This window comes from Phocoena phocoena, chromosome 11 (assembly GCF_963924675.1).
Source record: "Phocoena phocoena chromosome 11, mPhoPho1.1, whole genome shotgun sequence".
Taxonomy (NCBI): Eukaryota; Metazoa; Chordata; class Mammalia; order Artiodactyla; family Phocoenidae; genus Phocoena; species Phocoena phocoena.
This window is the reverse complement of record NC_089229.1, coordinates 4,036,672-4,058,842: the sequence shown is the minus strand read 5'-3', so window position 1 is coordinate 4,058,842 and position 22,171 is coordinate 4,036,672. Positions and strand designations below refer to the sequence as shown.

The 22,171-nt window shown below is 41.3% G+C and overlaps 1 protein-coding gene across 1 annotated transcript in view; it reads left to right on the top strand.

Moving 5' to 3' along the window:
- Positions 1-22,171, top strand: part of ATXN10 (ataxin 10) — a 154,497-nt gene that overhangs the window by 42,971 nt on the left and 89,355 nt on the right. Inside the window, exons 6-8 of the mRNA XM_065887467.1 lie at positions 4,671-4,751; positions 12,777-12,942; positions 21,207-21,315. Coding sequence (XP_065743539.1) covers positions 4,671-4,751; positions 12,777-12,942; positions 21,207-21,315 — 356 coding nt within the window. The remainder of the gene's footprint in view (positions 1-4,670; positions 4,752-12,776; positions 12,943-21,206; positions 21,316-22,171) is intronic.

Sequence of the window (22,171 nt, the reverse complement as noted above, 5' to 3'; positions counted from 1 at the left end):
CAGGCTCTGGACGCGCAGGCTCAGGGGCCATGGCTCATGGGCCTAGCCGCTCCGGGGCACGTGGGATCTTCCCGGACCGGGGCACGAACCCGTGTCCCCTGCATCGGCAGGCAGACTCTCAACCACTGAGCCACCAGGGAAGCCCCTGAATCTTGATTAAGTACTCTGGTGAGGTGAGGTGACGCAGAGTAACTTTGTGCTACTTTAAAATTTGGAGGTCAAGGAAACCTTTCCCGAGTTGGTGACATTTGAACCGAGAACTGGGTAGCCATCATTGGAAGATCTGTGGGTAAAGGTGGAGACAGATTGGGAAGAACAGTCCCAGCAGTGAATACACAGGGTGCAAAGACCCCAAGGCAGAGGCCTCTGTCGCAGGACTAGGGAGACCAGGGTTTGGACAGTGTAGTGGGTGAAGGGGTACCTGGAGGCCAGTGATGTGGGGCTTTGTGAACCAGGAAAAGGCGATCGTTTTACTCTTTGCCGTGAGAAGCGATTGGGGAGTTTTAAGCAGTGTATGGAACGACCTGGTCTGTGTTAGTTAGTTATACATACTTACTTATTTTTGGCTGCGTTGGGTCTTTGTTGCGGTGCACAGGTGTCTCATTGCGGTGGCTTCCCTTGCTACGGAGCACGGGCTGTAGGCGCATGGGCTTCAGTAGTTGTGGCGCAGGGGCTCAGTAGTTGTGGCTCGCGGGCTCTAGAGCGCAGGCACGGTAGTTGTGGTGCACGGGCTTAGTTGCTCTGCAGTATGTGGGATCTTCCCTGACCAGGGCTTGAATCCATGTGCCCTGCGCCGGCAGATGGATTCTTAACCACTGAGCCACCAGGGAAGTCCCTGGTCTTTGTTTCGAAGGCTCCCTCTGATTGCTGGACTGAGGTTGAGCTGTGGGGAGGGGAGAGGGAGGAATGGAGGCTGGGCTGCCTGTTAGGAGGCAGTTGTAGTTGTCAGGAGGCCAGGGTGGCTTAGATGAGGGTCGTCGCGGTGGGATGAAGAGGATGAATAGCTTGCGTGTGGTCTGCAGGCGGAGCTGATGAGGCTTATTGTGGATTCGATTTGGGGGTGAGGTGGGAGGGAGGAAGGCAAGGGTGGGAGCTGGGTTTTTGGCTTGTTTGAGTGAGGTGGGTGGAACAGTTTGGGGTGGGGCTAGGGGACATCAGGAGTTCGTTTTGACTGCGTTAAGTTTGAGGTGCCTTCTCTACATCTGAGTGGAGCTGTCCTGTGGCCTTGTTGACACGTATGTCATCCTGCATATGGGCAAGTATGATTGTAGGATAAATTCACGATTCACAGTTACTCGCAGAGAATGTGCTTTTATAATTTTGACAGACACTTCCAAGTTGTCCTTCATAGATGTTATACTAGTATATACTTCCCTTGGCAAATTTTGAGAGTAGTACCTGGTTTCCTTTATCATTGCTAACAGAGTGTGCTATCAAAATTTTGGATTTGCCACTTCTGCCAAGGTTTAAAATAGTATCATCGTATAGTTTTATTTTGTATTTTTCTTGTTATGAGGTTGAGCATCATTTTACATATTGAGGAGTCTAATTTTCTTTTATGTACATTCTCATTTTCTTCACCCATTTTTCTATTAGGATGGCAGTCTTTTCTATATATGTAGGAATATTTTTTAAATTAAGGATATTAGTCCTTTGTATGAAATAAAATCCAAATTTTTTTCTCCCTTTTTTGTCTTTTGACTTTGCTTCTGGCACTTTTCTTCATGTAAAGTTTTTGATATTTTAGTAGATGAAATGGCCGGTCTTTTTTAATGTCTTAAGATTTTTGATAATAGCTATAAAGGCCTTTTCTCCACTTAGGTTTTCTTCCAGTATTGTATCATTTCAGTTTTGATGTTTAAGTGTTTGATCTGCTTGGAATTTATCTTGGTATAAAGGTCCCAGCATATGGACCTACTTTCATTTTAGCTCCAGGTAATGCTGGTGGTCACAGCGACAGCACCGTAGTGGATCTTTCCTTTGTCTTTGCCCCATTCCCTGCACCCTTGACCACCCCTGTGTGTGGAAAACGTTTTCAATTCAAGTTCCACTTCTTCACCACACATTCCAGCATGTAGAGTAACTCTGTCCTTCACTGAGTGTGTCTCAGTCTGCTAATTAGGCCATAAGATTTTATAAAAATATTGATCAGAATACAGTTACCATGCATTTTTTAGGGTATTTTGTTTGTTTAGGAGGAAATTCTCCAAAGTGCCTTTTATTTGCACAACCTGATTGAGTTGGGTTTGTTGTTTCTTGTCTGAAAACTGTTTCATATGTTTTGTCTGCTTTTGTAGTCCTTTAAGGTAGGAGGTCAGTTGTTCATCTGTTATGCCTGGAATTGGAAATGATAGTTGGAGATTTTAACACTCACTTTTTAGCCACTGATAGAAGTAGACCAGCCTCAGTATAGATGTAGATGATCTCAGTAGTACTGAGATAGGTAGCCACCTTCACATGAGTCTGGTTTATAGAACATTTTCTCAACGCTTGGAAAAGTTACTTTGTTTTCAACTGTCTGCATTATGTTCACTAAGATAGACCATAGTCTGGGCTATAAAAAGTCTCAATGAATATATGAAAAGGATTGGAAACATACGGAATATGTTCCCTGACCACAATTAGCCTAGAAAACCATAGCAGGGTGATCTAGAAAAATTCTAAAGTTTTGGAAATCAGCACATCTAAATAATTGATTTGTCACAAAGGAAATCACAAGGCAAATTAGAAAATCTTTTGAACTGAAGGATAATGAAAGCATAAAATGTGTGGGATAAAGCTGAAGCAGGGTTGAGAGGGTAATTTATAGCTTTAAGTGTTTATGTCAGAAAAGTAGGTCTGAAATCAGGGACTTAAGGTTCTACTTTATGAAGACAGAAAGAGAAGAGTACAGTAAATCCTCAGCAGAAAGAAGAAAATAAAAGGACACAAGTCAATAACATGGAAAACAGGAAAAAAATAGAAAGGATTAACAAAGGCAAAGTTGACTCTTTAAAAAGATCAACAAAATTGATTAAGAAGAAAGAAAGAGAGCACTAATGACCAGTATCACGAAAGAAGGCGTGGTTGTCACCTCAGTCTTAATAAACTCAAAGCTTGGTGAAGCTCCCTTCAACTGACAGTTCTGCAGGCTGAGGGCTGTTTACAATAACATTCAAGGACATAAGTGTTAGGTCCCGAGTCCCTCTTTAAACCCTGGTAGTATTTTATTGTTTATAATTCCCTTAGTACATTGCTTTTCTTTCTTTCAAGCAGTCTTTTCAAGTCCTTTTGTGTCACCTCTAATTTAAATGCTCTCCCTTCCCTCTGCAACTAGGGATTCACTGAACTCCTGATTCTCCTGTCCCATCCATCGCCCCTCTTCCCTGCAGCCCTCTAGTTAGATTAACTTTGTTGTTTCTGTAATCCGTGACGTGTGCCTGTGTGCTGTACCTAAGACATTTTTCTCTAATTATCTCTCTATGCGTGTGTCTTTCTCCACCCTTAGAGTTTGGAATTATGGCTTGGGACCTAGCCCCTCGCACACAGTATTTGGCACATTGTGTTTTTGAATGAATGTTCTTGTGGGAAAATGTTTTGAGCTCCAAATAGGTGAATTGTGGATGAGCTTTAGGGTCACAGTTTTGTACACCTGGCGTGATGTGCATGAACTTCTGTTGTCGCTGTTTGATGACCTACCTAAATTGACGTGGACATTGAGAATTTTGCATATTACCCATTATTGTTGGAAATATTTTACATCAGTGCTGGTCATTTGAAAGGTTGTGGGAGAAACAGAACATGTGTCTAGGTTTTGTGTTTGTGTGAAGTGACGCCGTGTCGTGGTAGTTAACATGCCTCATTTGGCTACTGTACTTAAAGGCATACTTTTGTTCTGTTATTTATTAAGAAGTGATTAAATAAACCGTGTTTGTCAATATAAACGCTTTACTGTCATGCTTATTCATAACCTTGGTTATGAATAGTATATTCTTTAGTTCTTAAGTCTTCAGATGCCCTCTGGTAAATATGATTCAGAATTAATTAATAGTACTATTCAATCTTCTTAGGTGTCACAGTGGTACTTTGAAGAAACATGCTTGTAATCTTTGCCTCAAGGGTTTCCCCAAGTTGATCTCTGAGTTTCGATGAGCGCATTGCTTGACAGTGAGGATGTTTTCTTGGTAACTTGAGAGCTCTTAAGGAGTAGATAATCAAGCCAGTATTCATTACTGTGTTGTTGGCGTATGTTTAAATAAGAAGTATGACATGTCTATTTCTCTGGTTAATTTTAGCACTAAGTTTCTGACTAAAACAATTTAATATGTTTTATTATACCTGAACGTGTAGCTAAATTTCATATTATTGTTTGAACTATAGTGAACTATTTTTCTTTCTCAACTTAGATAAAAACTACAGTAGGCCCTTTCCTCCAGTTGAATAAATTTGAATCATTTCAATACATTTTTCAGAAGTAAAATCGGAGAAAAATATTTTGAGGGTTTTCATTCTCTTTTAGCTGCTAATAGAAAAATAGTATGTGAACCTCTAAAACATTTGAAGATTACGGCTAATCAAAAATTCAATAAACAGGAGTACTTTTATGTATAAGGTATGCCTATAAAGTAGATAAGGCCATGTCTGTTTTACTATGTTTGTAGTAACCAAACCTTTCCCTCCTTTTTTCTTAGGTTCTTGATTATTACAGACCATTTTCTGAAAAGCCCGGAATTGGTTAAAGTCATGTATGCCAAAATGAGCAATCAAGAAAGGTAACCAGTGTGGTTTCGAGTATTCCGCATTCCATATAGAGTATTCCGTACGCATGACTGAAAAACTGTGGCTTCTTAGTTGGCACAAAATCTCTAAATACACGTTTCTGTGTCAGTAATGGTTTTAAATTGGTTGGTTAACATTACAGCGCAGCCGCAACAGGCAGTGATTTACGTAGGGTTGCAGAATCCAGGTTGGCGCCATTATTCAGTAAAACCGTATTAAAAAATGTTAAGAACAAAATGTTACGCTTGTCCCTCGATTTTATAAAAGTAAATCATGCAGCTCTGTATAACAGCTGCATAGGTGAAATGTGCTCATTTGCTCACATCCCTGCTGTCATGATTTGGGATACATTCTGCTAGGCTTATAGTTTTCCAGTAGATATTTTAGACTGAAAGAAAATCAGTACCTCTCTGTGACCTTCACTGGCCGAGTAGGGGAAGAGCAGTGCCCTCTGAGCCCAGAGACCTTAGTACTTTGGCTCTGTGCTTTGTTGTCATAGTAACTCTTTATGTGACCTTAGCCAGGTCTTTCACCTTGTTTGGATTCAGTTTCTTGACATGTAAAATTAGAGGATTGAATAAAATGATTCCTAGTACTCGGTCCATTCCAAGAGTGTATGTTTTTCCTAACCTGATTGGAAATGTTGCCTTAGGAAAATAAAACTTACTCAGAAGGCACAGATCTAATGATCAAAAACCGTAAAAAATGTTAATCTTTTGATTGTAGTCACAATTTTGATAATTGCTGTGGTTTTGAAATTCTTTCTGTACATTTGGGTTCCAACAGTTAATCTTTGTGCACTCCTTTGTAGTCTTGTTAAGTAGTGTGTTTTCCTTCTTTAATATCTTTAACAAAAAGGAAAAGTTTGTGCTTTTAAAGTCAGTTTAGATGCCATATTTATAAATCCAGTACCCTCTGCCACCACTGTCATATGCCTACTTCTCTTGCAAAAAAAGAATTAAAATAAGTAATATGAAGAATAGTGCTATAAATTAGTAAGTTGCTTTGCAGTAAGGAACGTCCGAAGGCAAGAGAATACACAGTTTAATATTCAAGTCTGTATTTTCCATATTCCTGTCAGCTGATCTATTGTTAACCGATCCGTTTCCTAACGAAATGAGGATGACAGACTAAACATTGTCCATTTTTATTTATACAGAACTTGTAGCCACGGCTTTCCTACTTCATACAAACTCCTTACTCAGCTGCCACCTCTTCCCCGTCCTCTGTTTTTCTTCCACAGGAGAAGTGCTTTTGTCTCATCACGTCGTCTGTTACACATTGTGTCACGTCACATACCTGCTTGCCGTCGTGTGACACTAGCGTTAGATCATTAGCTCTCTGAGGGCCAGGAGTTGGTCTTTCTTAGTCTGTGGTGTCCACATTTCCTAGCCAGTGCGTGACACGTAACAAGCGCTAAAAAAAGTTTTTGAATGAAAGCTTGTGTGGACGAATGAATTTTTCTTACTCATGAAAAGTTTTATCTAGTGTATTCATTAATGTACCATCACCTGCTGGATTGGAAACCTCAGTTATCCCCACCTCCTCCTCCACTTGCCGCTTTACACTGGTCAGTAAGCCTTACCGAGCGTATCACCTTAGTATGTTGTGAACTCGCTCGCTTGTCACAGCTCTGGTTTACATGTCACCTTTGACTGGACTTTGGCTACAGCCTGTTTAAAAACTGTGATAAAATACACATTATATAGAATTTGCCATCGCGCCCTTTTTAACGCGCCGTTCAGTCGTTTAAGTGTATTCACGCTGTTGTGCAACCAGTCTCCAGAACTTCTCATCTTGTAAAATGGAAACCGTACCCATTAAACAACTACCCCCGTTTCCCCCGCCCCCAGCCCCTGGCAACCACCACTCTACTTTCTGTCTCTGTGAACTTGACTCCCCTAAGTACAGTCGATGCTTGAACAGTGCAGGGCTCAGAGGCACTGAACACCAGCGTCAGAAACCCGAGCGTAACTTGCAGTCGACCTCCGCATCCGAGGGTCCTCTGTGCCCTCGGATTCAGCCAACGGCAGATCCTGTAGTACCGTAGTGCCTGTTTATTGAAAACATTCCACGTACACATGGACCCACACAGTTCAAATCCATGTTGTTCAAGGGTCAGCTGTACCTCACGTAAGTGGAGTCACACAGTATTTGTCCTTTCGTGACTGGCGTATTTCACTTAGCACAGTGTCCTTAAGGTTAGTCCATGTTATAGCACGTGTCAGCATTTCCTTCCTTCCTGAGGCTGAATAAAATTCCACCGTATGTATTGACATATGTCACATTCTGCTTGTCTAGTCGTCCATCGATGGACCACAGGCTTGCTCCACCTTTCAGCTACTGTGAATGATACTGCTGTGAACAGTACTGATTGTTCTAATTTTTGTTTTTCCCTCCTCCTCTGTCATCTACTGAACTGCCTGCATGGGTCTTGCCCTGCCATTTAGTGGCGTGTGTAGCTTGTTACAGGATGCAGTTAGACTCCATGGTGTGGTGTTCAAGGCCCTTTTTAAACGTAGCTTCAGTTCCAGCTCCTCATTCTCCCCCAGTCACCACACTGTAGCTGCACAGAACTCCTCTCAGTTTTCCAGGCTTCCCCTTTGGCTTCATGCTTTTGTGTGTGTCCTTTTCTCTGCCCGAAATGTCCTGACTACCCCCTCTCCCTCTGGTGAATACACACTCGTGCTCTGTTGGCCCTTTTCAGATACTGCCTGCTTTCTGCTGGCGCTCCTGACTTTCCCAGGCAGTTCTTTGCATCCTCACCTGCACGTTTATCATGATAATTTGCTTTTCTGCTCGAATATGTATTCTTCAAGGACAAAAACCGAATCTTGTGAGTTCTCTGTTCTTAACACCCACCAGAATCAGTGCTGGAACAGTGTTGGAATGGAAAACTCTACTAATATCAAACACTTACTGAAGCCTGTCTGTAAGACACCATCTCTGTTGATACTGTAGACAGCAGATGGCTCCGTCAGCCAGGAGGAGGTGGTGTGCTGCCATGGACCTCGCGGGTGTTGGCCGGTTCCGGTGGAGCTCACTGTGGGAACTGCTGAGTCTGCTTACTTGTCTTTGCTCAGGGGCGGGAGGAGGGGATGGGGTCTTGGCAGGAGCGCTCAGAGTTCTGCGGCCGAGTAGAGGCTGCTGGGTTCCCTGTTGACTCGTTTGGGGCAATGGCAGATAATTCTTTGTTCAGAGTGGAACGTTGACAGAATAATAGGATTGAAAAGATACGCTTTTCTCAACAGGGATGTATAACGAATTAACTTCTCCCCTTGCACCTGGAATGGTGCTACACACCATCCTGTGAGTACCCAGAAGACAGTCAGGACATTTTCTGTGTTCTGTGGTTCAGATGAGGGACTGCACTGGAGATTTCTGGGGGACCTTTGTGGTGTCTCTGCTGGGAACACACACCAGAGGCTCCTGAGGCAAGCCCAGGCTGTGGCCCCAACCTGCTGAATCAGAGTGTATGGTCTCGTTGGGGCTGTTAGATTTAAAACGCTTGAGGCTCAGTCAGCAAAGCAAGCAGTGTATTCATTAAGCACCTGCTGGTGGTCCCTGGGTCCCCAGGGTGCACAGTCCCCACCCGCCCTTAGTGTGGGCGCGTAGGGAGGGGGAGCGCCGTGTGAGCTCGGGAGCTCTTTTCGTGTGCTGCTTCTTTCAGTTGTCACAGTTAGTTGACGGCTTCACCCTGGTAGTTTATTTGGGCAGATTACTTGGTGAAGATACTTTGGATACAGGGTCAAAATCAGTTCACATGGTATGATTCAGCAGAAATGAGAGCCTGTGTTTATACAATTTTCTTGTCCCCCTTCCCAGCAAATTGGAGTAATACTGAATTAAACTAGCTGCTCTTGGAAACCAACTTTTGTAGTTTCCAGGTTTATAATTTGTATAGCATGGTGGTTAAGAGCAGAGGCTAGCTGTGCCACTCACTACTTTGGGCAAGTTACTTTTTGGAACTCTGTTTTCATCTGTAAAATGAGGATAATAATGGTAGGCACCCCCTGAAATTGGCGTGGTTACTGACTGGAATGTATAGAAAGCTCTCAGTGCTGGCATGTAATTGTCACTCAGTAACTGTGAGTGGCCATTTTCTGCTTCCATATTTCTGCTGTTATTACTACTTCTCCTCTGATGATCTTGACTTTTTCCTCCAGGTAGCATCACTGTTACGTATGAAGGCAACATACAGCCATTGTCATTTAATCCTCAAAAAGACCTTGTGAAATAGGCATTATTCTTGCCATTTAGGTATTTGCCCTGGGTTACAAAGGCAGCAGAGGTGGTATTTGAACTCTTGTCTGTATGATGCCAAATTACTGATCATTTGCCCTGTAACGCACTAACTTCTTATATCTGTAATTTATGAAGGGACTAATGAGATTAATTCAGCAACAGCTGTCTGCCTGTATCTTGGTTAGCCTGTTTTCCAGGTTAATAAAAGTTTTGGCCTTTGTGGCATGCCGTTCTACAAATTATACAGGTGGAGTAGTTATTCAGAATTTGTTGGAGATGTCAGTCTTTGAATTACAGATATTTTATTTCCAGAATTATAGGATATTGTTTCCTGCCCTAGAACGCTCATGAAACTCCCTCTCTCACTCTTTCCCCCTCCGCCTTTGCCCTTCACTCTCATAAAAAACTTACCTGTTTCAAGATGGTGCAAGCATGGCTTTTGAAATTGTAGACTGCATCAATTTAAGCATAACTTTTTTTTTTGTGGTACGCGGGCCTCTCACTGCTGTGGCCTCTCCCGTTGCGGAGCACAGGCTCCGGACGCGCAGGCTCAGCGGCCATGGCTCACGGGCCCAGCCACTCCGCGGCATGTGAGATCTTCCCGGACCGGGGCACGAACCCGTGTCCCTTGCATCGGCAGGCGGACTCTCAAACCACTGCACCACCAGGGGAGCCCAAGCATAACTTTAAAATATAAATCTTGCCGTAGAATTTTCTCCTAAAATCCTTCACGTGTACATTGCTGTCAGTTTTTTTATGAAACAGGAATCATCATTTTGAGGACAGGGTATGTAACTGTTCAGTCCGAAGTGAATTAGAAGTAGGACACTAATGACAGCCAGTGATTGAGAGAGAAAATTATAGAGTGACTCTTAGTTGAGTGGTGTGTCTGTCGAGCCTGAGGCAGCTCAAGTGATGATTTCTGGTTTAAAGGAAGTGAGACTGAGGTGTAATAATTTTAGACAGCTAGTCTCTGACCTCTTTGACTGGGTTGGTTTGTTTTCTCCCCCCCCCCCGGTTAAATTATTTATTTAGTTAGTTAGTTTTGGCTGCGTCAGGTCTTAGTTGCGGCACGGGATCTTTTGTTGTGGCATGCGGGCTTCGGAGCACGTGGGCTCGGTAACTGCAGCATGTAGGCTCTCTAGTTGAGGCTCTTGGGCTCAGTAGTTGTGGTGCGTGGGCTTAGATGCCCCGCGGCATGTGGGATCTTAGTTCCCTGACTGGGGATCAAACCCACGTCCCCTCTATTGGAAGGTGGATTCTTTACCACTGGACCACCAAGGAAGTCCCTGACCGGGTCTTCCTACTTTTGCATCCTTCACTCTTGAGTGAATGGATTTGTTAGACCACTTGTGTTCTGTTATGTTTTCAAGGAAGTATTTAGTGTGGTTCCCCCGAGACTGGAAGAAGTAAGACATTCCACATTATGTCCCATTTTCCCTGACTGCAGTACTTTTCAGTACATATATGTTTTCTGGCATAGAAGTGGGGATGGCGAATGAAATGCACAATCAAAATATGTGTTTCTGAAAGAAAATTTCCTACTTGAATTATATGTCCTGTGTGTGATTCCTTTATTTTATGAGAAGGATTTTTTGTTTTGTTTTGTTTTTTGTTTTTCTTTTACTTGGCCGTGCCATGTGGCTTGTGGGATCTTAGTTCCCCAACCAGGGATTGAACCCGGGCCCTCGTCAGTGAAAGTGCAGAGTCCTAACCACTGGACTGCCAGGGAATTCCCGAGAAGGATAGTTTTTGATGGTGGCTAGAAGTAAAGGGAGTTGGAGAGTTAGATGGGGATTCTGGGTGGGAGAGCCCCATATATCAGACTAAAGTTTTTGGACCCACTCCTTAACAGTGGGAGCCTTTAAAAGTTTTTATTGGCAGATGACTTAATATAAGTACAATCATTTAATGAAGTATAATTTATTCTCAGGTAATATTCAAGCTTGGTTTGTATTTTTATATTTTAAAGATTCATTTCTGATTTTTTTCCCCTTTTTTTTCTTCCCAATCACTCATTCCCCATCTCCTTAGATCTCCCATCTTGTAATCACCTGACAGAGTGTAGAGGTGCATCTCCTGAGCCAGGGAGAAGTCTGAGGGAAGCACTGCCCCTGGGTGACTGTGTAAAGCAGGCAGGAAATCTGCATTGACCTTACCTCTTGGGACCACCTTCCAGGTCTCCCCCCGTCAGCTGGTCTCCTTGGACCCCAGGGCCTTCCTGTGGCTGCTGGACAGCCTGGATTACCACCACCCCGTGGCCCACCTTTTGTCCCGACCCCATCTGACTCCTTCAGGATCTGCTCCTTCCTTGTTCAAGATCTGCCTGGTGTTTGGTCCTTTCCCCCAGTTATGACCTGTCTCGTTCCTCTTCACCCTGTTCTGGGTAGTAGTCCACTGGGTGCTGAACTCCCTAAAGCCAGGGACCACGACTTCTTAGGCCTCGAAGTAACTGCCAGATTACAAAGAATATTTTTAGAGCAGACATTTGGGTTCCTCTTGAATCATACGTGCTAGGCAGCCTCTTCCCTAGCATTCCCGGAGGATCGTCCTGCTCGGGGAAGGTGGGAGGCCTGGCTCTGGGCCAGAGCACCCTGTTCATCTTCAAAGATCATATGTGAGTTCGAGAAAACAAACATACCCCAGTACTGAGCTACTTGTTGTTCTTTTGTGCTCAGTCGAAGGGATTGTTTGTTTTGTTTTGGATTAATCATTTCTATAAGAAATCTGAAGTTTTAGGAGCTCTGAAAATTGCTAAGGTCTGTGGGTGACATTAACAGACTAATCATCTTTGCCAGCCTTTGGCTAAAATACAGGAAGAGTTCAGCACGTTTTATTTTCTACTTGAAGCAGTAACCAATTCTTTTCTCTTAGTGAGACATGCTCCCTGCCTAATACAAGTATATTTTCCCCCATTTGCTGAGCATTTTAGATATTTGTATCACTTCTGATATAGAAATACATGAGAATTATGCATATCAGAAAAAAATCCCCATCAGAATGTGATTTGGAGAAACATCCTGCTTGATTTATGCTGGATAGACTGTTCTGTGTATGACTTGTTTTTCCTGGGAGAAGGAAAGAGGTTGTTGGCTAGAAATATGTAAGTGATCGTTTAAACATTGAGGGAAAGATGGCATAGGTTTGGTCTTCAGATTTGTGTTCTTTGTAAAGTAAAATAATGAAACAAACAAAAAACGCAACCTTCACGAGACAGATAGTACAATGAGTGGGTAAAGCATTTGGCCCAGGAGACAGAGATTGAATCCTGTGTTTGAACCCTGCCGCAGCAGCTCAGTATGTGTGACACTGACGGGTAAATTGATTAGCCTCACTAGGCCTTACTTCCCCCTTTGCTCTTGGGGCTGTTGACGGTATCTGCCTCGTGAAGGTTTTGTGTAGATTGAATGAGGAAATGTATGCAAAATGTTTAGCTCTGTAGTAAATAGTGAATGAATGTTAGCCCACTTAACCTTGCTGTTGTTATAGTAGATGTAAATACTATGAAACTTAATTTGACAACATTTCTGAAATGTGGAATTATTCCAGTGCTGAAAGTAATGGATATAAAAAGGTGCTTGTTTCTGTAACCAAATCACATCAAAGAAATCAAGATTTAAAAAAACAGGCAGTTGATGAAGATTTATTGTATTCACAAAAAATATGTTTTCCCGAGCTGGACATTATAAACGAGTGAGGAATTTAAAAATAAAAGTATTCTCTTAAAGTGGCTTCAGTATTACATATTCATGTAAAAATCTTTTGTTTTATAGGGTTACGTTGTTAGACCTTATGATAGCCAAAATAATGGGTGATGAGCCACTGAGCAAGGATGAGATCCCTGTGTTTTTGAGCCATGCCGAGCTGATTGCGAGCACGTTTGTGGATCAGTGCAAGACTGTGCTGAAATTGACCTCTGAGCAGCATGCTGAGGATGAGGTAAGAGAACAGACGGATTTTCTAACTCAGCTAGGTCCTCTAAGGACAAAGGCTTTAAAAACTATTACAGGGACTTTCCTGGTGGCACAGTGGTTAAGAGTCCGCCTGCCCGTGCAGGGGACACAGGTTTGAACCCTGGTCCGGGAAGATCCCACATGCCGCGGAGCAGCTAAACCCGTGCACCACAACTGCTGAGCCTGCACTCTAGAGCCCGCACGCCACAACTGCTGAAGCCCACATGCCATAACTACTGAAGCCTGCGTGCCTAGAGCCTGTGCTCTGCAACAAGAGAAGCCACCGCAATAAGAAGCCCGTGCACCGCAGCGAAGAGTAGCCCCCGCTTAACGCAATTAGAGAAGGCCTGCACGCAGCAACAAAGACCCGACGCAGCCATACATACATACATACATACATACATACATACATACAATTATGTAAGTAACGTATCTGCTGCATGTTGGTGGGTGCACTGCCTCTCTAAAATTCCTATGTAGGGGCCTTTGGGACGTGATTAGGTCATGAGGGCCCTCATGAATGTAAGTAGTGCTCTTATAAAAGACACCCCAGAAAGATTCCTTACCCCTTCCACCTTGTAAGGGCACAGCGAGAAGTTGGCCATCTGAAGCCTAGAAGAGGCCCCTCCCCAGAACCCAACCACACTGGCACCCTGATCTTGGGCTTCCAGCCTCCAGAACTGTGAGAAATAAATGTTTGTTGTTTATAAGCCACCCTGTTTGTTGTATTTTGTCATAGGAGCCTGAGCTAAGACAGTATCCTTATTTTAGAACACTTACGAAAATACAGAAAAGGGAGAACAGTGCCCTTACTCTTACCGTCCAGAGTTAATGACTTAAAATAATAGTTAATATATTTTTCTAGGCAAATAACATCAAATACATGCATGCATACATACACACATACACAAACATATATATATATATTAAAAGTGAAATCATTCTGGGCTTCCCTGGTGGCGCAGTGGTTAAGAATCCACCTGCCGATGCAGGGGACACGGGTTCGATCCCTCGTCTGGGAAGATCCCACGTGTCGCGGAGCAAGTGAGCCCGTGTGGCACAACTACTGAAGCCCGCGCACCTAGAGCCCATGCTCCGCAACAAGAGAAGCCACTGCAATGAGAAGCCCGCGCACCACAACAAAGGGTAGCCCCTGCTCGCTGCACCTAGAGAAAGCCCGCGCGCAGCCACGAAGACCCAGTGCAGCCAAAAATAAATAATTAAAAAATGAAATCATCCGTACCACCAATTTGTAAGTTCCTGTTTTTCCTTCTGAATGTGTGTAAGTTGCATGAGGGCAGAAGTTTTGACTGTTATGTTCATAGAACTGTGTACATAGTAGGCACTTTAGTGAATATTTGCTGAGTGCACAAACAAGCAATACATAGTGGATGTCTTTTTAAAATGCCGGTGTAGGGCTTCCCTGGTGGCGCAGTGGTTGAGAGTCCGCCTGCCGATGCAGGGGACACGGGTTCGTGCCCCGGTCCGGGAAGATCCCACATGCCGCGGAGCGGCTGGGCCCGTGAGCCGTGGCCGCTGAGCCTGCGCGTCCGGAGCCTGTGCTCCGCAACGGGAGAGGCCACAACAGTGAGAGGCCCGCGTACCAAAAAAAAAAAAAAAAAAAAAAAATGCCGGTGTAGCATTCTGTGTAAAGAATTTACCATGATTATTTGTCTGTAGTCTGTGTCTTTGTAGTTATGTCTTCATACATTTTAAAATTCTCCTCGAGCCTACCCTAGATCATTTAGGTCTTTTCTTTACTAAGGAGATGGACATTAGCTTACAGTAATTCTGTTTCCCTCCTCTTTAATTCAGGAATCCTCTTTATTTTTGTCTGCTCCTTCCTTCCCTTCTGTCTTAAAGTTAGCATTGTTCTTTCTCTGGAATACTACTCAGCAGTAAAAAGAAATGCGCTTCTGGTATAACAACAGAGATGAATCTCAAACGTAGAGTGGAAATAGACTAGAGAATACACTGTACGCGTCCATCTCTGTGAAATTCTACAGCGGGCAAAACTTATCGATTATAACAAAGCAGATCAGCTGTCACCCGGGCTGGAAGTGGAGGGTGGAATTGATTGTCGAGGGACATGAAGGAACATCTTGGGTACTGGAAGTGTTATATGTAGCTGTGTACTACTCTCCAGATGGACCTATTTTATTGCATGTGAATTATACCTCAAGTGTCGATTTCAACGTGTTCAAAAACATCACAGAGGTTATTTCCATGCTGATAGGAATGGTGAGTAGAGAGGTAATCACTTGGGCTCAGAGGCAGGAATAGGTGAGCAGGCTGCCCTTTGACAGGCCCGTTCACTTGCTGTCCCCAGATGGGGAGGTAGGGAAGGTGGACCCTGACCCACAGCGTTTCTTGGAGGGCTGTGTGTGACACTGTGGACCTGTTAACTCCCACAGTAAATGTAGGCCGTGATTATGCTTGTTCTGCCATGTAAGTGTATTTCCTTCTTTGTGAAAATACCTTCTTCAAGGTTGCTTTGCTGTTGATTTTCTGTGCTGGATCAGAGAGGCCATGTCAGGTCTCGCGGTAAGGTCAGTATTTTAATTCTCCTTTCTGTGGTAGCAGAAAGCTTTACTCGGAGGCTGCTTCCCTTTCTGGAGATAGAGTTGCCTCTGTTTCCAGCAGGAGGAGCAGCGAGCTGTGCTTCAAGGAAGTTTCTAGGAGGAATTTTCCAGGAGACAGAAAATGAAGTACACTTAGTACTTGTTAAATCCAGCTTTGAACTTTTTCAAGGCACTTATATTTAAAGTATAGATGATTTCATTGTTGTACTAAGAAGTTACCTGATGTAACTTTTTATGTTTAGGAAAAGTTATATTTTTCACACTTTTTTCTTTAAAGGTGGGAGGAATTATTATGTATTGATAGAAAATTGTAGATAGTTGGTTTTTTTTTTTTGAAAAGCCCAAATAGTTCACTTTTTGAAAATTCATTGATCTATATACTCATGACTTGTAGTTGATTGTATATATGGTATCCTTTAAGGTTGAAGTTTAGAAAAAAGCCGTAGTAGTATTTAAGGAGAACCTGTACCTCATATTAAATACACCGTAAACCTCGTAGTGTATTGGAGCTGGCCTGTACCAACCTCTGAGAGTCAGTTATTAAATATGCAGAAATTTGTGAGCTTGGTAGTTTGAAGTCAGCCACGGTGGAAGTGTTTATACCATTCACTGCTGAATCCACTGCCAGTTTACCAGCAAACCACTGCCTTTACCCATCTGTGATATTTTTAGGACAAGACATCCAATAAAGTGCTCGTGACGCTTGCTGTGACCTAAAAATCAGAATGAAAATAAATGTTTTCAATAGCATCGGTTTTTAAATTTATTTGTTTGGCTTTAAAATTCTGAGGTTTTATTCATGTGTTCCTTTATACAAATAGTCTTAGGTTCTCATATTAACATACCTGTTTCTGTCCTTTGGTAAATTTTGGCGTACTACTTGTTTCCAGTTTTTGGTGTGTTTTTGTCAGTTGTAGTATGCTTATTTTTTTAAGATCGAAGAGTCAGTTTAGCTTTATCTTGAGTCTCAGTCTTGTCACTTGCTGTAGTGAAACTTGCCTTTCTTATGAAATATTTTCTTTGTTGTAAGAAAAAGTAATTCAGGCCAAATGCTGTGAAACGGAAGGTTAAGAACTCCTCTTTTTCACCCATCCCCCATCTATTTTCTACAGATATATCAGCGTATACTTTTTTCCTTCCGAAACTTTTTTGTATATACACACCTATACATTTTGTTGCTGTTTTGAGACACAATATATTCTATCCTGCAACTTCCCTTTTCGCTTACCCTGATGTTTCGTACACTCTAACACGTGTGCGTATTCATCTCACCCTTTTTAATAGTTGAATAGTATTTCACTATATAGATGCATCACAGGTTTTTTCTTTTGTTCTCTGTAGATGTGCATATGAGTTGCTTACAGATTTGTTTTCTTAAAAACCTTCACAAATAATACTGCAGTGAACATCCTTGTAAAAATATCTTTGCAACTTTGGACAAGTAGGTCTGGGATTATAAATTCCTGGAAGTTGAATTGCTGAGTAGAGAGAGTATGTTTATTTAAAATTTGTAAGAGAAATTTCTAAATGACAAACCTAAGAGTACAAGAGTGTGTGGGTCTGCACCCCTTCATTAATCTAATTATCATTTCTTTCTTGTTTTTCAGTGATCAGTATGTTAGTTTGTTTTTCATGTTAGGTTACCTTTTTTTTTTTTTTTTTTTTTTTTTTCGGTACGCGGGCCTCTCACTGTTGTGGCCTCTCCCGCTGCGGAGCACAGGCTCCGGACGCACAGGCTCAGCGGCCATGGCTCACGGGTCCAGCCGCTCCGCGGCATGTGGGATCTTCCCGGACCAGGGCACGAACCCGTGTCCCCTGCATCGGCAGGCGGACTCTCAACCACTGCGCCACCAGGGAAGCCCTAGGTTACCTTTTAAAATATGTTTATTAATGAGCATTTTCAGAAAGTTAATCTTTTGTCACACATACAAGAAACTTTTTTTTTTTGCCCATAGTTAATTTTTTGTTTGAATTTATTTATGGTAGTCTTAGCCTTTTAGGAATTTGTTTTTAATCTAGTTAGGCTTATCAGTTTTACCCTTATGACTTCTGAATTTTTTTTTTTTTTTACAGATTAGTAAAATCATCTCCACTTAGAGTGTGGAAATATACACCTATATATTCTGGTTCTTTCAGTACTTTGTCTGAGTTTTTAATTAACCTAGAATTTATTTCTGAGTAAGAAGTGTAGTATAGATCCAAATGAATTGCTTGTGTCTTTCAACTCTCCAAGACTATAATCTTTGGTAGAAGACTGCTTGGGTTTGAACCTGGATTTCTTATTATTGGTGTGTGATCTTGGAAGTTACTTACCTTCTCTGTGCTCCAGTTTCTTTTGCCCGTAAAATGAATTGTATTTTAATATAAGCACTTAGTATACTGACTGGTACATAGCTACTCTTCCCTAAAAGTTATCTGTTAATTATTGTATCAATACCATTTAGTGAATAATCTCATCCTTTCTACTAATTTTAGTGCTACCCAAATCATATGTTAATTTTTAAATATAATTTTGGATCCATTTCTGGATTTCTGACCTTTTACGGTGGAAATCAGTAAGATACTAACAACTGTTAAAGAATTCAAATGAATTCGTACGTTTATATGCGATAAAGGAATGCTGAAGTGAACTTACAGAGAGATGCAAAAAGTAGTCTATGCACAAGGCAGTAATTAATTGCATTCCAGCCAGACAGAAGTAATCTCCATCTCTGTAGACAAGAATCATTGGCATTATTGTCAGTTTTATGCAACTGACAATGTTGTAAAATAGCTCAGAGACACTGAATGGTAAAGTGAGCCCAGGCAGATCTAGATGGTAGGCTGATCTCTGTTTTTCTCTTTTAACAACTTCAAAATCTTGTTTCTTTGACTTGCCTACATCTTTTTTCCCCCATTTGTGTCTGACTTAATGAATATAGTTTTATAATACTTACAAATAATGGAAGGGTATCTCACGTATTCCTCTTATTTTTTAAAAGAATCATTTTTCTGGCTGTTATTTCATTATTAGTTTCCAAATGCTCATTAGCAACACTTCATTAATAAAAGGATTCTGATGATTAAAACTGGAGATGTGTTAGGTGAGGATAGATTAATTTTCTTTGGGGTTTATTTCAGGTAATAGCATAGAATTTAGGAGCTGGAAGGAAACTTCAGATCATCTCTTCCAACCCCCTTATTTCATTTTTGTCTTTTTATCAAGAAAAATTGCAAACATAGACTAAGACAAAAAGTGTCTTGAAACCCCATCACCCAGCTTCAACACTTACCAATTCATCCCCATTCTTGTTTCATCAACAGTCCCACCCATTCTTATGCCAGTTGCCCCCCATTCAAAGAGGGCTCCCACATAGTTCATCAGTTAATAGTTTACATTTGTCTCTAAAAGATAAGGAGTCTTAATACATAAGTAAAATACAGTTAGCATATCTGAAAACTTAATAAACTTTTAATATCAAATGAACAGTATTCAAATGTTCCCCATTGTCTAATATTCTTTTTCAAGTTTATTTCTTTGAATCAGGATATAAGGGCATACATTGCAATTGGCTGCTATATCTTAAATCTCCTTTAACTAGGTTCCCCTTTCCTCTTCCTCCTCTCTTTTTTTTCCACCTTTGCTCATTTTCTGTTGAACTGGGTTGTTTCACCTGTACAGTTTCCTACAGTTGCCTTTTTGATGAAGATATCTCCATGGTGGGGTTTAACATACCCCCTCTTTTCCTTGCATTTCCTGTGAATGGTAATTCCTTCCAGAGGCTTATTCAGGTTTGGGTCAGGTCTTTTTTCTCTTCTTCTTCTTTTTTTCTCTTTCTAGTATATTTCATTGTTGGTGATAAGTACTTTCATCGAGTCATATAATGTCTGGTTGTCTCTTTTTGTAATGTTAGCAGTTGTTAATGACTATTGACTAGATCCATTAGTTCTTTGCAGGTTGTGAAATGGTGGTATTTGGACTCTATCATTCATTTTTCATTTTTTAGCTGGAATATTTTATAAAGAGAAACTTCTAATAAACTTCTAGGTTATGCAAGGTTCATTTTGATTAAGAAAAACAGAATAAATGGTTGATCACCGCCCCCCTTTGATTACCAGTCTTCAAAGTATTGAGCTCGTTTTATGGTATCATACAAAGTTGATGAGTGAGTTGTTTGGTTTTACTTTAATCATTATTATGAAGTCATGGCTTGTAAACCGCTGGATTTGTTTTCAGTCCATTTTAGCAGTAATTCTTCCTAATGGTTTCACGTGCCATTGCTGGCCGGGGGAGCCTCTTCAAGTTGCTTCTGATTCCTTGTGACATGATCCGAGGAGACTCTGATAGCTGCCTTGCTCTCTGGTATGACAAGGTGTGCAGGGTCATCTCATATGTGCTCTGCCCCAGACCTATAGCCAATCAGCCATGTCTTGAAGGAGAAGTGGTATCCGAAGATGACCGTCTGGGCAACTACTCATTTAATAAAAGAGGATGCAGATGCTGTGCTAAATAAGTTAATGGATTTGCTCCAGCCTTCTAAACAGACTTCTAATCTAGATATTTTCTCCTAACTTTTAAACTAGCAAGCGAAAGCTATTAAAATTAAAGACACAAAAAAATGTGTGTTTCTTGCTATTTGAGATTTCAGAATACTATATTAAAATATCATCTCCTGGGGACTTACCCGGCGGTCCAGTGGTTAAGACTTTGCGTTCCAGTGCGGGAGGTGTGGGTTCGATCCCTGGTCGGGGAGCTAAGATCCCACATGCGTCGTGGCCAAAAAACCAAAACATAGAGCATGTTGTAACAAATTCAGTAAAGACTTTAAAAGTGGTCCACATCAAAGAAATCTTTAAAAAAAAATACTGTCTCCTAATTGGAGACTAATAAATACACATGTAGAATTTTAACAAGGAAGTAACTTGTTTTTCTTTTGAAGAACATTATGTGAGATAATAAATGGTTAAATTTGTATTACCACATTTTGTCAAATAATGTGCACTGTAAAAATGAAGTAAAAAAATCTGCAAAAATTACATTTTAAAATTATGTTTAGACTACCTAATGCCATGCAGTTGGTAGCTGGTAGTTTCTTGATCATGTACTCTATTTGATAATAAGTTATTTAGTAGTTATGTGAACTAACATTTTCAAGTATCTTTTCTAAGCTACCAAGATATTGCATATAGGTTTATATTCACCCAGAAATAATCCAAGTTATTGCAGCTGAAGTTCTTTCAACCACAGCATTTTACAGGATTCCTGTGGACAAGAAATTAATGTATTTCATGGGATATTTGTATCTTTAAAGTAGAACTTGCTTGCTGGGAACGCTTTAAAAAGAAAGTATTTGCATAAATGTTATGTACATAGCTAGTAATTTTGAACATTTATTCCACTGTTGGAAGGTATTTTTGCTTGAATAAGAACTTTTCTTACTCTTTGCTCCAAGAAGACACATAATGACACATAATCTTGTGTTCTTGATGGCAGATGTCTGCTGTTGGTGGAAATGATTATTCCTGTACATGTTTAATACTTCTCTTTTGTTCTTGATAGTTCTGGTTCTCTGTTTAGATGTTACAAGCACTGTCTCTTGAATATTTTTTATTTCATTCTCCTACAGTTATTTAATAATAGTCAAATCATTTAGCTTGCCTTAAAAGTCATATTTTCTTTTCCTTTTAGGAGGCGCTGGCTACGATTAGGCTTCTTGATGTCCTTTGTGAAATGACTGCTAATACTGACCTGCTCGGCTATCTACAGGTTTTTCCTGGCTTGCTGGAAAGAGTGATTGGTGAGTGAAATATCGCACGTATGATTTTATTTATTTATTTATTTATGTATTTATATATGTATTATTTATTTATGTGACAGCGCCGGGTCTTTAGTTGCAGCATGCGGGATCTTTGGTTGCAGCGTGTGGGATCTTTGGTTGCAGCATGAGGGATCTTTAATTGTGGCATGCATGTGGTATATAGTTCCTTGACCAGGGATTGAACCTGGGCCCCCTGCATTGGGAGCGTGGAGTCTTAACCGCTGGACCACCATGGAAGTCCCCATATTATTTTTAACTAAAAAATCTTTGACTTGTCATACTGTAGTATAAGTTCAAACACAGATCCTTAATTTTCAGTGTATTAGTATATTTTTGAGATTTTTGGGGAATATTTTTTCTTGAAAGGAATCACAGTGTTTTGGTGACAGTTCAGGCTCTTGCCACTTAGCCTGCTGTTTGTGATGTGTAATCAGTTGGTGAGGACATTAATCCTGCTACACAGGGTGCCCATAGTGGGTATCCATCAGTGGTGGTTGTGATGGTGGTGGTGGAGGGGGCAGTTATGACAGTGATGGGGGGGGGTTATGACAGTGATGGGGTTTTGACGATGTTGGCGATTTTCATGCTCCTATAGTTTTACCAGATTTGTTAGTAAATTTTTCCAGTTACACTTATGGAACATGAAGAATATTGCTTTACCCGTAGTACTGATAATTATGTATTCTGTTCTTAAAAGAAAACTGTTTTAAACAAGAAGCCATTGCTTGAAATATTCCCATCTTTGCTAAAAAGCTGCTTGCAAAATAATTCATCTACAACCTGTTCCTTGTGCTTAGCCATGCTTATGGTTGCTCTTCAGTGTTTGCTATTCTTT